General features: G+C 40.6%; 1 protein-coding gene across 1 annotated transcript in view; it reads left to right on the top strand.

Moving 5' to 3' along the window:
- MARCHF1 (membrane associated ring-CH-type finger 1) overlaps positions 1-17,576 on the top strand; it is a 169,721-nt gene extending 152,145 nt beyond the window's left edge. The window contains exons 5-6 of the mRNA XM_024218933.2: positions 12,288-12,435; positions 17,256-17,576. Coding sequence (XP_024074701.1) covers positions 12,288-12,435; positions 17,256-17,554 — 447 coding nt within the window. The 3' untranslated portion in view covers positions 17,555-17,576. The remainder of the gene's footprint in view (positions 1-12,287; positions 12,436-17,255) is intronic.
- The last annotated feature ends 538 nt before the right edge of the window (positions 17,577-18,114 follow it).

Here is an 18,114-nt window from a genome sequence, read left to right as displayed (position 1 = left end):
CCCCCCCCCCCCCTTACTTGCTGCAGGCGGCCCTCCCCGCGCCCCCCTGCCCCAGCTCCCTCCGCCTAAATGCCGACGACGACCGGGGCGGCCGAAGATTCGGTCGCCGCTGAAGGACCCGAAATGCCACCCCTCAAATGCTAGTGCCCTAGGCGACCGCCTAGGTCGCCTAATGGGTTGCACCGGCCCTGTACAGAAGCCCTTTCTCAGCAGGATCAGACATCTTTCTCTACTTCAGACAGTCTGTGAGCTGCCTCTTTGAAGTGGCACAGCCCTCTGAGTGGCTGCTATGACATACTCAGGACACTGACTGACCTGGACTTTGAGCCACTATCACTTCTTTGCTGGCGGTATCTGAATTTCTTGAGATCTTTTTTATCTTTTCTTTTGAAGTTTGTTATACAGTACAAGGTTAGTTTCCTCCTGCTCCAAGCATTCAAAGGAGAGACACCTTTCCCCAAAGCAGCCTAACTTGTAACTTCAGTTTTGTATGTACAATCATTTGCCCCTTGCAAAAGAGAAACCTTTGTGTATGTAAATAGCATATTAATTTACAAATATGGATAGCTAAATACAAAATTGTGGGAATAAATTATTGTGGGCCAAGTCTTTTGGCCCAAGTGAAGGTTGTGGGAACCCTGACTGCAGTGAGGGGGTGTAAGGATGTAGAGAACTGCACCTTTAGCATGCTGCAGAAATATGCCCTTTCAGGGCTCTATCTGCCATACTATGGCTAATGCTTGAGGTACAGGAGAGGACAGATCAGGGATGTGTAGCTCTCTGAACAGTGTCTGTGACTCTGTTGCAGGGGAATGGGGACATGTGAGCAAATGGCAACTATAATCCTAAGGGTGCAGCCTGTTTGGAGAGACTTCTGTTTCCATCATGGAACTGTTTTACATAAAGTCTGTTTACCTAAGTGTTGTGTGCGGGAATTTGAATTGCAGGCATACTTTTACAGACTGAGTTAAGGCCCCTTTGAAAATTTGACCGAAAATGTCTATAGTAAGCAATCTCTAGAAAATGGGACTGCCTCCCTGGATACTTCAGAAAACCTGTCTTTGAGTAATTGCTTGAATAAAACCAGCATAGTGATTTTGATTAACCAGTGTCTCCTCAAAATGACATAAAAAGAGGCAGTTTTGATCCTGCTTCCTTTTGACCTATAGCCAGCCCCCACAAGTACTATGGATTTCCTGTAGATTACCCAGCAGGGCTAAGGAACTGGTTAACTACACTGGCTATAATAGTCTTATTTAGATACCCTTTCCTCACTGAGTGTAGGCAAACTGTTTAGATTCATATTTCTGTGATGACTCATAATGATTTAGTTTGTAATTACAAAAAAAAAAAAAGATTATGAACTTCGGTAACAGCTTTTAGTTTTCGGAGGAAGATCATGTCTTTATAACACAGAGGAAGCAAAAAGCTTGAATGAGGAGCAATGTGTACTGTTAACTAAGATTATTACAAACTTTCTATGGCATGAGTTAGTAACAAAATGTTCAAGTTCTTTTTCAAAGGTTTTGGGATGTGTGCATAAAATCTACAGTGCACATTTTGTTTCTACTTCTGTATTTAGTCCAATACACTTTTTAATGGCTGATTTTATTTTTGTGTGAAGTTACAAAATCTTGCTTTCATTTCTTTATGCCTTTGAATGCTCATCACAATACATTGTTATGAACTTTATGAACTCAGTACAGTCTTATAGCCCCCTCTAGTGGCTAGCAGGCCTCATTCTCGAGGAAACGTGCACACCACTTTCAAAAGACAAGTTTTGGAGCTTGAATTCATAACTTAGCTAGTCACTAAAAATCATGGTCTTAATCAGTGCTTAATTTGTAATGAAGGAGGTGCAAGGGCTCAACAATTTTTGAACTTTCATAACTGACGTGGCAAGCCCAGTGAGCCCCGGCACAAATTAACCACTGGTCTTAATAAAGACACTGGATTTATGGCTCATTACAACACTCTGTAACCCTCCCCGCCCCCCATTTTGTCCTATGACTACAGGCCACTTTACCTTGAATGGTCCCTTAGAGTGTGTGCTAACTACTTATGCTAAACTATCTGTTTGACCTTGTATTTAGCTGTGACATTCTGAATACCTTTCCCAGACCTGAAGAAGAGCTCTGTGTAGCTCAAAAGCTTGTCTCTCACCAGCAGAAGCTGGTCCAATAAAAGTTATTACCACACCCATCTTGTCTTTCACAGTATGAATGTGATATTCTGGTGGATTTGTTAAAATGACCTCTTTTGGTTAGCCTTCCGTCACTCACCTCCGCTTGACCCTCTTTGCCCAAAATGAAAAGGAGAGAGGGAATTGAGAAATGCCTATGAAGCTTATAACACAAAATTCCACAAGACACAAAGCATCCTTGGTATAAACAAGTACATCCCCAGTGACTTTATTGGAGTTGTGGCAGGACTGAATTAGAACCATAGTATTTATTTGCTGTACCCCTCATTCTTTCCCCACATTCTTCCGTTATCTGTTTGTCTTCACTCACTCTGTTGTCTTATAGATCTCTGCCCTGAAGAGCTTACTATCTTCTTAGGGCATGGCTACACTTGCAGATGTAGAGTGCTGGGAGTTAAACCAGCCTTCGGAGATGGCAGCAGGGAAAATGCTGCCGTGTGTTTACACTGTCAGCTGCAAGCGCACTGGCATGACCACATGAACAGCTCTTGCAATACCCCAAAGACCAAGGCATTGTGGTAGCTATCCTAGTGTGCAAGTGGCTGCAACGTGCTTTTCAAAGGAAGGGATGGAGTGTGACAGAGTGTTTTGTGTGTATGTGGGGGGAGAGGCAGTGTGTTTTGGGGGGCAGAGAGAGTGTCAGCATGCTGTCTTGTAAGTTCAGACAACAGCAGACCTCCCTCCCCCCAATACACACACACACACACATACACTCACAACAGCAGCATTCCACACTAATAGTTTGCTTTGTCCCGGAGCAGATAAGCATGCCAGCTGTCAGAAACGGAGCTTTGAAAGGGGATATCTGCATGCCTGCAGCCAATTTCAAAACAATGAGAAGAGTGGCCACTTGACTTCAGGGGATTATGGGACATTTCTGGAGGCCAATCACAGCGCAGTAATGCAACATCTTGTCCACATTGACGCCCGGGTATTTCAGCCAGGGCGCAGCAAGCTTTATGCTTCTCGTGGAGGTGGATTACCAGGAGCGCTCCAGCTGCAGATTCCAGGCACTCTACGTGCCTTGCCAGTGTGGACACTTCAGGAGTTAGGGCGCCCGGGGCTGCTTTAATGCGCTCTAACTTGCAAGTGTAGCCAAGCTCTTATACAGCAACGTGAAATCACAGTATAAACATCTCACCAAGAGTGAAACTGGTGCACATACCATCACCACCCATATTGACACTCATGGGTGCAATTTTTGTTTGTTTGTTTTTGTTTTATATAATATGCCTTCCCCAATCCCTTCTCCCACTCCCATTTAGACTTCTCTTGCTGTTTCTCTGGCCTGTCCTCCTTCCTGCTGCAGTCTCTTTTACTCCACCAGCCTCATTACAGCACCCTCTCTTCGGCCAAATTCTGCTCCTAGTTGTAGATTGACTTTGAAGGGAGCCCCTCACTTTTATCCCTTTTAGTCTTTTCGGCTGACTGCTTCCTCATTCCCTTCCCCAAGGTTTCACTGCTTCCCCTCTTCCTGTCCCCTTATGCCTCCCTAGTTAGATTCAAAAGTCTTTTGTGCTTCAGGCATCAACAACATTACATATCCAGTTTAACTTTGAGAAAAGACTAATTGGGGTGTTTGTTTTTCCTAAGTGTTATAAATGAAAGCCCAGTGTTAAAGGACGTTCTGTTTGTTGGTAAGTTTTCTATTGTAAGCTCTTTGGGACAGGGATGATCATTTATTCTGTTTTTTACACAGTGCCAAGCACAATGGGGCCCTGACCTCGTTGAGACTACTAGATGCTATTAATAAATTAAACAAAATCTTTGGAGTTTTCTTCACTGTTAAAACTTCTATTCCCTACAGGTTTTTATACCTTGCTCATCACAGTACTATCTGAGTGCCTGCCAGTAGTGAATGAAGCAACATGACTACACATCTGTCACTTGTTTGTTCTCTCCCCCCTCCCCACAGAGAGAATCGTGTGCAGTGGAGTGTCTTGTTTTGGTAGGGTGGTGGGTTTTTGTTATTGTTAAATGCAACTGTTGCTGTGTGTTTATATGAGAACAGGCAAGGTCAAAGCAATGTGCCTTGTACTTGGAGTGGAAAATAATGAGGTATGTGATAGTCAACTCCTGGGGGAGTTCATTCTACAGTCTCAGATCATCCCTGGAAAAGGTTATGTTTCCCACACAAACTTTATTGTTATTGTTCAGAGTTTTCCATCATGTCGGAGGAGCATAGTTGTTGACTGTGATCTTTGTTCTGAAGTTTTAAATAGTGTTTTAGGTATCCTGGGCCCAGCCCCTGATGATGTGTTTTGAAGATAGGGACCGAGACCTTGAACCCAATTTAAAACTCATGCTGTTGGAGAAGGCTTTCCAAACGTGTGTGATCTTTTCAGGGAAGTAGAATGATAGTTCTTTGCAGCACTTGATGCTCAGCTCTAATGCAGGTGGTAGGCACCCAGGATTGATGAATCCATGTACAATCCTGGATATTTTTTGGGGGTGGGATTTGGCAGCCTGAATGGTAGCTGACAAGAAGGTTCTCTTGGCCTGTAATACAGACTCAGCAGAGGCTTTCATGAATTTGTCATGTTTCATCCTGTCTAAATCATCCTTTGTTTTCCACCATTGGTGCTTGAGTTTCCATCCCTCTCTTCATCCAGCGCAGGGTGCCAGAAAACCAAAGAGATCTGTGTGGGTGATGGGGAGGATGGGGCCACCGGTGGGCTAGGGTATCAGTGATGGAGGCCATTGTAGAATGGTAATGATTCACCAAGTCCTAGGCTACATGTCCTGTGGGTTGGGTGTTATTATCTTTAGTAGGCTCTGGAATTTGTTGGGAGTCTGAGTGTTTGTGGTCTAATCAGGATCACTGGTCTTTCCGGGTTACCTAAGTGCTGGAAACCAAAAAGTAATTTGAAGAATAGCTAGCCAAAAACTCAAAACGTAATAACAAAATGTTTTTTAAGTACATCAGAAGCAGGAAGCCTGCTAAACAACCAGTGGGGCCCCTGGACGATCGAGATACAAAAGGAGCACTTAAGGACGATAAAGTCATTGCGGAGAAACTAAATGAATTCTTTGCTTCAGTCTTCACGGCTGAGGATGTTAGGGAGATTCCCAAACCTGAGCTATCCTTTGTAGGTGACAAATCTGAGGAATTGTCACAGATTGAAGTGTCACTAGAGGAGGTTTTGGAATTAATTGATAAATTTAACAGTAATAAGTCACCGGGACCAGATGGCATTCACCCAAGAGTTCTGAATGAATTCAAATGTGAAATTGCGGAACTATTAACTATGGTTTGTAACCTGTCCTTTAAATCAGCTTCTGTACCCAATGACTGGAAGATAGCTAATGTAACGCCAATATTTAGAAAGGGCTCTAGAGATGATCCCGGCAATTACAGACCGGTAAGTCTAACGTCAGTACTAGGCAAATTAGTTGAAACAATAGTAAAGAATAAAATTGTGAAAGCTAGGACTATAACAGGGTTTAAAAGAGAACTAGATAAATTCATGGAGGTTAAGTCCATTAATGGCTATTAGCCAGGATGGGTAAGGAATGGTGTCCCTAGCCTCTGTTTGTCAGAGGGTGGAGATGGATGGCAGGAGAGAGATCACTTGCTCATTACCTGTTAAGTTCACTCCCTCTGGGATACCTGGCATTGGTCACTGTCGGTAAACAGGATACTGGGCTGGATGGACCTTTGGTCTGACCCAGTATGGCCATTCTTATGAAGTTCTCTGACCACTGCCTTCATGAGATGATGGTCTGGCCAAGACAGTGTCTGGGTTGTAATGTCCTCTAGCTTGGTATCTGTGCTGAAGATCAACTCCATGGTATGACCAACTGTGGGCGTTTGGACGAAAGATGATGTGTGAAAGATCTAGAGAGGCAAATGAAGAGAGATGGCTTGAGCTTGTGGGGCTCAGGCTATGGGGCTGTTTAGTTGCAGGGTAGACGTTTGGGCTTGGGTTGGTGCCCAGGTTCTGGTGCCCTCCCTCTTTAGCACAACTAAACAGTCCTATTGCCCTATCCCAAGTCAGCTGACATGGGCTAACCACAGGTGTTTAATTGCAGTGTAGACATACCAGGTATGGATGTACAAGTGGAGAGAGATGCCACAGACTATGCAGCCCACACTGTTGCCATATCACTTTACAGACTCGTTTAATTGCCTATCCTTATTAAATTCCTCATCTTTCTGCATTACTCCTTGTAATTTTTTCTCCTTCCCATCTAACTATGGTTATAGTCTCTTAGATGTATTAACACATACTTCCAAACAGAATTTCATTTGGGTACATTTTTTGCATTTTTTATCTGTTCTCACTGGTATTTGCAGCTCCTTCCAACTTTAATATCATGTTAATTTCCTTAACCTATTTGTAACAGGGTGTACCAGGCCCTTTGAGGCTCCCTCCTGGAGACCTCATGGTCCTACCAAACTTCATCCCAGGAAAGGAGTAGTAAGGATTGGTCCTCCAGGTCTGCCTAGAAAGGCTGCTTCCCTGCAGCCTATCAGAGTTCAGCAGGCTCAATTAAAAGGAGCTGCAGGGCCTGAGCAGATCAGTTGCTGGCTGGGTAATGAAGACTGGAAGGCTGTGAAACTCCACAGATAGTGGAGTGTTTGTGGCCTAGGAGAGACCCAGCTCAAGCAGGGAAGAGAGAGAACCCTGAGGTAAGGGTGAAGAAGGGGCCCAGGGAATAGTAACAGAGTTAAAGGAAGCAGCACATGGCTGCTATTCGTAGGGTCCCTGCGTTGGGTCCCAGAGTAGTGCGTGGGTCCAGATCCTGTCACTGGAAAAGTGATCTAAGACCCAAGAAGGTAATAAGATTCAGTACTTAAAAGCCCACGAAAGGGGCTAGGATTTAAACCGGCTTAGAGATGGGGCTGAAGACCCTGGAAAAGGTTCCTTCATGTATTTATATTGTGTGCAACTCGGCCAGAGGGCTGCCTGAAGAGATTAACAGACAACGGTGGGTGCTGGGAGCAGACACAGAGAGAGAGAATGTAGGTTCGCACCCAACCGATAGGAGGTGCTCACGAGAGGTGAGTGCACACCATCACACTACTCATTACTCCCTTTTCCAGATCATTAATGAAGATATTAAATGAGATGGGCTATAATCCTTCCCTCAATTCAATACATTACTGTTTATCAATTTCTTTGTTTATGGGCCTTCAGGAAGTTTTTAATCCATATTATTGTATTTCCAAACCAATCTGTATTAATATTGGGAGTAAAATGTTTGGGACATTGAATCAAATGCTTTACTAAATTCGTAATATATTAGGCCAAGTCTTCTCCTGCCTCAGGGCAACTTTACACATCACTGTGAGCACAAAGCAGCCCTGATACTGGCTTATCTGGCCACAGATAGATCATCCCACTATCTGCAGGTGGTGGACAGCCACCGTAGTAACACTATTCTTTCTGCAGCTGAGATAAAGTGTATGTCCCAGCTATCAGAGTGGTCCATTGGTGCTGTTAGCAGCTGGTGCAGGGGAGAGCATCCTTCAGATTAGACAAGGCTAAGGCAGAACCTCCTCAGAACTAGGTTGGGGGCACAGAAGTGACTTAGTGCTCTTCATTCTCAGCTGATGCTCTAGCCTATTATCTCTGCCATTTCCCCCTTCACCTACTAATATTTTAATTCTGTCAACAATCAAAAAGCAGCTACATTTGCCTAGTAAGATTTGTTCTTTATAAACCCATCATGCCTTTTTTTTTTGTCCTTTAAATGTTTTGTGATGTCCCCTTCTCTCCCCCAATACTTTTGTTATTTTACTAGTGACAATGATTAGATTTAAGGGGCCAAGAGTCTTTGGATGTCTGAGCTGATCATCAAATCCTGTCCAAAATTTAAACAAAAATATACAGACCTCAGTATGTAAACAATACCTATTGGTCGGACTAGCTGGATTGTTAGACCTCTGGCTAAAAGAGCACTAGAGAGCTGGGCCAAAAAGGTAAGTATTTTCCAGTGGGTGAAAAAGGGGGAAGGCTTCCCCATTCTCCACCCCCCACCTTTTCTACTGGAGGGAAAGGAGAAAGTGAGGGGAAAATGTGAAGCTGAAACATTTTCAGAGACCAAAATATGTTCAGTTTTCAGCGTTTCAAAAATTTGACAAAAACTGAAGTTTTCACAAACATTTCTGTTTCACCATAAAGACATTTTCCACTGGAAAAAACACTGACAACGTTTTCAAGCAGCTTTTGTCCTCTATCTCAGTTTTATTGAGACTATTGGTGGATCAGCCCTCTGAGTTTAGAAGGCCTCAGTAGAGAACAAGATAGCTACATTACTGAAATGAGACTAGTGAATACTAATGGCAAAGGAAATATACCATGAAATACTGCTACCAGTAGGGCAAAATATGCTCCACGAGAGAAAATGAGATGACAGAACAAACTTCTCTATAGGCAACCCAACTGAATCCTCTTACATTCAGCACTTATTCCAGGTAAAGCATTCAAAGTCAACATCAGTGATTTAAACTGAGGTGGAATCCTTTTGCCCCTTTCCCTTTTCTGAAATCCAAACGATTGAAGATGTGTTTTCCTCAGAAATGCAAGCTTTAGTGGCAAGGCTTGAATGGAATTTTCATGATGAAAAGTCTCCAGGTCTAATACTGTGAGTTGTGATGATAATGCTACATTCTATATATCCTGACAACTGAATGCTGTTGTATACTATCTAAATTATCTGCAAGATACAAAGAACTGAGCACAACTTTTCTTCTTATTATTGCCTCTGACTGGCTGTGGACAAATAATCTCATAGAAGCTTCTATCCTCAATATCACTGAATGCAGAGGTGATATTCTCTGGGAAAATTGAAAAGACTAAATGCTTGACATGTACCTGGCAAGCAGACTGATAGCTTTGTTTCATTTCACATCACTTGTGAGATCTTTCAGCAATTCCAAAGTATTATGTAAGACTGCAAGATTTAATAAGAACAACTGTAATGAAACCAGCCATCCCAAGGCCTTGAATAGTGAATGCTCCAGAGACCTGAGTGGCTCGTCTATGGCAGCAGCCGTGAAACAAGCATACACACCTGGAAAATTCATCTAGACCACCTGTTGTAACTGTTAACTTGAAAATAATCCCTGAATATCTTGCATCTTGACTATTTTATCTGAATGTCAAGAAATGCACCCAACTCAAAGTGAATTGTGGGAGTCTGATTGTAGGTAGATTGCTATGAAAGACTGAAAATTGTTTGGTCCAGCACACCATTTATAGGATTACCAACTGCGGGTAAAAGTAATCATCTGAAACTGTGCCCAGCATTGAGGCAGTGACATTTTTCAACCTTAACCAATCAGGTACTATCACTGCAGAACCCACTACAGGCACCAATCAACATTTCACTATAAAACCATATATTATTTAGACAGTCTAAAACAGCATTCTGGATTAAAGTTGCCGTAAGGTTTCAAAACGAAACAAAATCAAAGAATAATAAACTCTGGATTGGTGGATTCATCTGTTCATAAGTGTAAATTTGTATATTACTATCAGATTGAACATGAAGTTGTATGAGAATGTGCATAAAATGAGGAAGGGAGGGTAGTCCTGGGGGGTGGTTTTACCTCTGTATATGACCCTGGTGAGACTGTTACTGGAATCGTCTCCAGTTCTAATGTCCACACTTTAAATGCATGTTGGGAAAAATTGGAGAGGGTACAGAGAAGAGCCACAAGAATTATTCAAGGACTATAGAATATGAACCTGAGTGAGTCACATATTAAGTTAGTATGTTTCACACCTTCTGTAACATTCTAGTGTTTCATAACCAGTTCATTGCGAACATGCTAGTCAGGGAGAAGCAATTTCAAAATGTGGCCTTTCTGCCTTAGCAATAAAATGTTCCATATACAGATTCTCATTGCAGTGTGGTAAAGAGTGAATGAGCTGAGGTTAGTGCAGGAAAGATTATAAAGATATTAATAACTTGGTGTCAATTAGAGTTAAACATTTTAACATTGAGATTTTCATGAAAAATTTGAATTTTGACTAAAAATAAAGTGGTATATTGGCAAATCTGTTCACCTATTTTCTTCAACCATCTCTAGTTGAACTAGATATCTGATATGGGATTATGTAGTAGTGATTAACAGCTACTGCAGTTAGCAGAACCAGGTTAACTGGGGAGGAGACCCAAACCCTTTGAACTTGATGGCTGTTAACAACAGACACTATTAGCCTAGATTGTTAGTTCTAGAGTTATTTAAACTAATAACTTAGGAGACCTAATGCAGACAGAAAATAGGAAAAGAAACTATTTTCTATGTTAAATCAATTCTTGAAGGTTGGCACTAGCTGTTTTAACACCTGTTATTTTTAACCAATATAAACCATGGCTATTTAGTTTTCTCTCTGTAATGTAAGAGTCTGGGTTACTTCTCTTTCCTGTACCTCACACCATCCTGATCTTTCCTCCACCTCATTGTCTCCAGAGTATTCTGCTTTTAATGGTTGTAACTGTTGTTTTGTTACATCAACCCACTGAGATCACTGACGTGTAAAACTGTGGTATGAAGCCTTAAGAGTGAGGAACGCTTTTGTAACATCCTTTGACCTACCCACTAACACCCTAGCCTTCAGTCCCAAAGGTCTAGACTTACATTGTATAGCACATTCCCCAGAATCATAACTGTTTCCGCATTCAGAATTGCTTCACTTGGAAAGCGGTACTTTTGACACTTTTACTGAAGTTGTAGCATCATATAGGAATCACTATCCTGCAAAGGACACCAACATGACAATAAAAATTGTGTGCCAGTCCCGACATGGGGTTAAATAGGAACTATTACTGGTATAGCAATTGTCATCTTGCATGAGCTGGAGAGAGAGAGAGCATGTATGTCTGTCAGAGAAAATTTTTGAGTCTTTACATTTCCTTTCCTGCTCATCTTACTCTATGTATTCTGCACTTCAGCTCTACCCCATGACTCCCAAGTTGTGCACGTATTGGCAGCTGAACTTACCCTCTGCTTTGTGCCATTGCTTAGATACTTTATGTGAAAGAGCTACAACTAGAAAAGTCTCATTAGCTCTACAGTTCAGTCATGTAGTAATATGACCATCAGAAAGGTGGCACTGTTGTACTATGTTTTCCACCTACTTTACTAATATCCATGAGGGTGACAGGTTTCAGAGTGGTAGCCCTGTTAGTCTGTATCAGCAAAAACAACGAGGAGTCCTTGTGGCACCTTAGAGACTAACAAATTTATTAGGGCATAAGCTTTTATGGGCTAAAACCCACTTCATCTTTTCATGTGCTATATATATACACACACTGCTACTGTATTCTTCACTCCATGCATCTGATGAAGTGGGTTTTAGCCCACAAAAGCTTATGCCCAAATAAATTTGTTAGTCTCTAAAATGCCACAAGGACTCCTCGTTGTTTTCATTCATGAGGGTGTGTCTGTGGATTTCAAAAGTATTCATCAAAGTTAGAGGCAATTTGTTTTGAAATACCCTATCCTTTTGTTTAAAAAGCATGTATTTTTTAGTAGAATGTGTTATGATTAAGAGGAAGAACTGTGGTAAAAACAAAAAAAATCTACACAGTATTAACAAAAGAAAAAGACAGAGTTTGAAGTCAGCTGAATTGCATGGGTGCAACTGAGGAGAGACTTTGGCCTATTGTATGAAATCTATCCCGAGTCTAACCCAGGATTAAGTGACAGGTTTTTGAGCAGCCAAGAACATTTGGAGTTCTGGAAGATGTGGATTTTTCTTCATAGCTCCAGGTTTGGGGTGCTTGCTGCAGTTAAAACTAATATTCACTTTTTGACTTCCCTATCATTGTTAATCTGCTATTGCTGCAGAAAGACAAGATTAGGCATAACTCATAGGCAGGTGGAAAAATATATGAGAGGTGAGACTCCTTCCACAGGATCTTACATTCTTATGAATTGATGTAGATTTGTATGTACTGCATCAGGTTAGTTTGTGATGCTTACAAATGCTATCTCAGAGACGTATGTTATAAGAAAAATATTTTGTAATTAACCCTTCTTTCTTCTCATTTCAGACAGGAACAACCAGAATGACAAGGCGGCTTTCTTTATAAGCCCACTTAATTTCTAATTCTTTTCTGATTACAGTGGGAGAAACTACAGATGACAACAAGTGAAAGGAGGAAGATAGTCTGTTCAGTTACATTCCATATTATTGCTATTACCTGTGTCGTTTGGTCATTGTATGTTTTAATAGATCGGACTGCTGAGGAAATTAAGCAAGGCAATGACAATGGTAAGTGACTTTATCTCCTTCATTGCTAACATAGTGAGGGAGACATTAGAAATGCAGATAGATAGTGAGGCACTTTTTATTTGTAAATATAAAACAGTATTATAGGGAATTGGTTTGATGACAAAGCAAAGGACACAATTCAGTTTACAAACCTGTTTTTTTGCTGAATATATTTTCTTTCCTGCAGTGCAAAGAGATCACAGTTCAGTGCACCCATCACAACTACTAAACTATTCAGTTCATTCTTTTCATTCTACTTCAATAGGTGGACATTTTTTTTTAAGCTACAATTAAAAATTGATGAGTGAAACTTAAAAAGTTCAGTGCAAGTTCAGTTCAGAGCATCCAAAAGATTTAAGCTGCCCATCTGACCTATTGAAACCTCTCTCTTCTACAAAACTGGGGTAGAAATCTTGCAACAGGCTTTCTTAGAAGATTTCAAGCAAGTTAACTTCCAGACCCAGCAGGAAACTCTGCATGAAATTCACCCTAGTGTAGAAAGTTCGGTGCAGCCCTTAATGTGGGAATTAAGTGTCACAGAGGTCCTTTCCTGCATTCTCAGCACACAGCTGGATTTCATCCTCTGACTGCAGCCTTTATTGTGATATTTCAGCACTTCCAGTTCTAGTGGGAACCCAGACATGCAAAGATTGAGAAAAATGAGGGAGAGGGAGGAGTTACTGGAACAGTTTAGAACAGAACAGGGGTAGTCTATTTTTGTCAAGGTCCACATTTCTTCAACAAGATATAGTCAAGGTCCAGGATCCAGAGAAAATAAAAAGATTTTGGGGTCCATTCAAAAGCATCTGGCAGTCCAGATTTGGCCCGTGGCCCACCTATTGACTATCCCTGATTTAGAACCTTAAAAAAAGTTTTGAGTATTATTTCAGTACTAGCAGTAGTAATATAATAGTACAATCCCTTCCTGGATGCCACAGGATTGTGGCCTCGGTGTGCCAGAGGGCATTTGAATGCAGGACTGGATTTACATAGCTGATTTGTTTTACAAACAGACTACAGTGGATTAATGAACTAAGTAGATATTGCCAACATGCATATAGTATACTACTTTAGTAGAGTTGCAAATGCTATGCTGCTTTTAGTTACAAGAATCCATTAAGGTAAAAATTAACACATGGGAGCAAATCCTGGCTATGGATACACCCCTGGGCACTCAGTGAAGTCAATGAGGAAATAGATTAGCACATTCAAAAACAGAATTTGATCCACATGTAGTAGCATTTATTTGATTACTGCAGACAACTGCAAAGCTCCCATCCCCTACAGTGATGCAACAGCAGGCCCACTCTTCTTCATATGGAAATTCAGAACTCTGATTTACTACCCAAAAAGTTGCACGCTAGCCAGGTAAAGTGGGAAGATGGGGGAAATCCTAAAAAGTATTTTTCCCTATTTCTGCTTGGCGTACTTACTCCAGGGTCTGGTGAGATGACAGAAATATCTAATCAAACAAGCTAGTGTAAATCAGCATGGCTCCACTGCCTTCAGCAGAGCTACAGTGATTTACTGCAGCTGAGGCTATTGCCTGGTGTGTAACTTTTCAAAACTAACAGCACATCTGAACAGCCATCACTAGTAGGTAGGATTTTCAGAAGCTCATGGGTCAGTGTGTGGAGTAGCTGTCATTGTCTTAATAAGGAGACCATCCCTGTCATTTGAGAAGGAGTCCAACTGACTTCACTGGAACATGTGCTAAAGTCACTTTGACTTTCAAAAGTGCCAACCTGAAAAAGTTAGCACTTTACATCAGAGTTCCCTATCATGGAAATTGCTGTTATCAAACACCATTCTGTGATTATTTCAATGATTTCTCACTTACAAAGACTTTTCTAAGACAAGCCAGTTGCATAAGCAGCAAAAACAGATGGTTCAACTAGGTCTGTCGATTAATCGCAGTTAACTCACGCAATTAACTCAAAAATTTTTTGATTAATCGCACTGTTAAACAATAGAATACCAATTGAAATGTATTTAATATTTTGGATGTTTTTCTACATTTTCAAATATTTCTATTACAACACAGAATACAAAATGTACAGTGCTTACTTTACTATTTCTTTCATTTATACAGTGCAAATATTTGTAATAAAAATATTTTCAATTTACCTCATAAGTACTGTAGTGCAATCTCTTTATCATGAAAGTTGAACTTACAATTGTAGAATTATGTACAAAAAAAACAACTGCATTCAAAAATAAAACAATGTAAAACTTTAGCGCCTACAAGTCCACTCAGTCCTACTTCTTGTTCAGCCAATCGCTAAGACAAACAAGTTTGTTTACATTTACAGGAGATACTGTTGACTGCTTCTTATTTACAGTGTCACCTGAAAGTGAGAACAGGTGTTCGCTTAGCGCTTTGGCATTGCAATTTGGCAAAGAAGGTACCAATGTGAGATATCTAAAAATAGCTACAGCACTCTACCCAAGGTTTAAGAATCTGAAGTGCCATCCAAAATCTCGGAGGGACAAGGTGGGAACATGTTTTCAGAAGTTTTAAAAGAGCAACACTCAGATGCGGAAACTACAGAATCCAAACCACCAAAAAAGAAAATCAACCTTCTGCTGGTGGCATCTGACTTAGATGATGAAAATGAAAATGTGTTAGTCTGCACTGCTTTGGATCGTTATCGAGCAGAACATGTCATCAGCATGGACGCATGTCCTCTAGAATGCTGGTTGAAGCATGAAGGGACATATCAATCTTTAGCGCATCTGGCACGTAAATATCTTTCGATGCTGGCTACAGCAGTGCTATGCAAATGCCGGTTCTCACTTTCAGGTGACACTGTAAACAAGAAGCAGGCAGCATTATCTCCTGCAAATTGTAACCAAACTTGTTTGTCTGAGCGATTGGCTGAAGTAGGACTGAGTGGATTTGTAGGCTCTAAAGTTTTACATTGTTTTATTTTTGAGTGCAGTTTTTTTGTACATAATTCTACATTTGTAAGTTCAACTTTCATGATACAGACTGCACTACAGTACTTGTATTAGGTGAATTGAAAAATACCATTTCTTTTGTTTTTTACAGTGCAAATATTTGTAATAAAAATATAAAGGGAGTACTGTACACTTTGTATTCTGTGTTGTAATTGAAATCAATATATTTGAAAATGTAGAAAACATCCAAAAATATTTAAATAAATGGTGTTCGATTATTGTTTAACAACGCGATTAATCGCAGTTGTTTTAATTGCTTGATAGCCCTAAGTTAAACTCAAATTACTGCTCTCGTGGTTGCAACTAAGCCTGGCAGTTGACCACCCGTGGATTCTAATCATAGGGCTGACACCATATCCTTCTTGGAGTGCCTCTCTCTAATGACTCCCAACAGTCACAAGCAAGTTGTTCACTTTCTCTTTGCCTCAATTTTCCCATATGTAAAATCTAGATAACTGCCATACCTATCAGCATTGCTGTGAAGTATAAATTATCCTGTTTCTAAAGCACCTTGATCATGATTTGCACTCTATATGTGCTAAGGATTTTTAAAGATCTTCCATATGTGACTAATAAATTTATTTAAAGTAAAATATCTAGAAAGCAGCATTGATAGAGGCTTATGACATGCATTCTCAAAACCACACACTTGCATATTAACGCCAACACTGTCCTCGTTAGATCTGATGCAGTAATGCACAACTGAAGTTTTTCCCCCCCATTTTAGTCATACTGCTAAACATATGAAGAAGCAGCTGCAGTGATGTTAATTATCCTGTGATTATAAAGCTGTTCCCAGTATAGTAGTAATTGATTTTGTAAAGTTCTAAGACTAGTTCTAGGCTAAAGTGTATCATTTTAGCATTACTCATATCATTACTGAGTTCAAATTCTCTGTTCTGTAGCTTTAGTGTCATCACCAATGGAGACTTTTCTACAATTACAGTAAGACCTTTCGAGAGTTTTTCCTGTTTTTAAACGGAGAGCAAAGGGTGCAATGAGCAAAAACAATACCAGGAACTGTAAAGTTCTTATTTAACTAAGTAGGAAAATAGCAATGTATTGATTTAGAGAAGGAAAAAAAAAAAAGCTCTGGTGCTGTTGATTTCTTCCCACTAATTTGCTACTGAACCAATGCTACAGCACCATGCCAGGGGAACATCAATGAGGTATAAAATAGGGTGTGCCAGGTATATTTACAGACCATTAGTATGCCGCAAACTAGGATGTAAAACTACAGCGCACCAAGTGGCCATGTGGACCTTGCTACCACTCATTACGAAACTTTGTGCATGGTAGCAGGGTCCACGCAGGAACTTAGTGTGTAGCAGACCAGTACACTTTACATACCCTGGCTTGTGGCACACTTGAGTCTCCTTGTAGACCAGCCATCAAACTTCAAATGTGTTTAAAAAAAAAGAAGCTTATTTATTTCAGTAGTAGGGCCAAAGCCCAGTGATCTGGCCATTCCAGTTTAGATAATAACATTCTGCCTACTTAAAATAGATACTATGGGCATGGGTACAATCAAGGGACATATAACTGTCCTTACTAGAAACAGCAGACATTTTTCTTTCTGTCCTAGGACCTGATACTGCACTCCTTGTTAAACCAAAAATCCCCTAATGTGCTAGATGTTTCTATGATCAAGGGAACAGGTGCTGTCTTCTACCATAACAACAGCTGCACGTCATGTGTGTGACTGTATACATACAGTTCAAATAGCATTAGGGAACCTTTGAAAAGAATAATATGTCAACATTATGCAATACTGGAATGTATAGGCTACAGAAAAGACAAGAATCAGCAAGACATGATGAAATTATGATGATACTAATTGTAACTTGTTTGTTTGAAAGGTGTCCTTGAATGGCCATTTTGGACAAAACTGGTTGTCGTAGCAATTGGGTTCACTGGAGGCCTAGTCTTCATGTACGTACAGTGTAAAGTCTACATTCAGTTGTGGCGTAGATTGAAGGCTTACAATCGAGTGATCTTTGTTCAAAACTGCCCAGACACTGCCAAAAAACTGGAGAAGAATTCTTCATGCATTCAGAACTCTGAAATCAAGGATGCTGTGGTAGTGCCAGTATCACAGACAGGTACAAACTCTCAGCAATCAACTGAAGAAATGACCTCTGAGGTCATGCCAGTTTGACAGAGGTGGCATTGTTTCTTCACTGAAGATGTGTGTGTTTTTTACACTACAGCCACTACAGAAAGCAGAAACAATCATGCATTTTAAATAAAAGAACAAAAAACCCTGACCAGGGAAATGGATACAGTGAAGCAACATGCATTACTTATGGAATGTGACCGTTTGTGAAATAGTTTCTCAGTCAGCCAGGTGTAGTGGAAGTGTAGAAAGCACAACAGAGAACAATTCTCACAGACATGACAAAATGACCTTTTTAACTGGATGATCAGGAGGAATTGGAAACAGACCTGCTAACACTGTTCTGTTACAGAAAACATCAACAACTTTCTATTTGTTACCACTAGGCATCCTATTTGCTAATCAGCATCTTAAAAATACACTTTAAGGTGACACTACTAAAAAGTCATTTGTATTAAACTTAAATCAACAAAGTAAACAGACCTGCACCATGTCACTCACTTTCTAAAGTAATTGTTGAATGGCTACATTGGAGCCTGAATGTTTTGGCAGCCATGTGAGCTGAGGATGTGTGTTTATTTTTTTTTGCAAAATAAGCAATT

The sequence above is a fragment of the Terrapene carolina genome, unplaced genomic scaffold, assembly GCF_002925995.2.
Source record: "Terrapene carolina triunguis isolate 2854851 unplaced genomic scaffold, T_m_triunguis-2.0 Scaffold66, whole genome shotgun sequence".
Taxonomy (NCBI): domain Eukaryota; kingdom Metazoa; phylum Chordata; order Testudines; family Emydidae; genus Terrapene; species Terrapene triunguis.
Note: the sequence above shows the minus strand (reverse complement) of the source record. Positions and strands in the feature narration are given on the sequence as shown.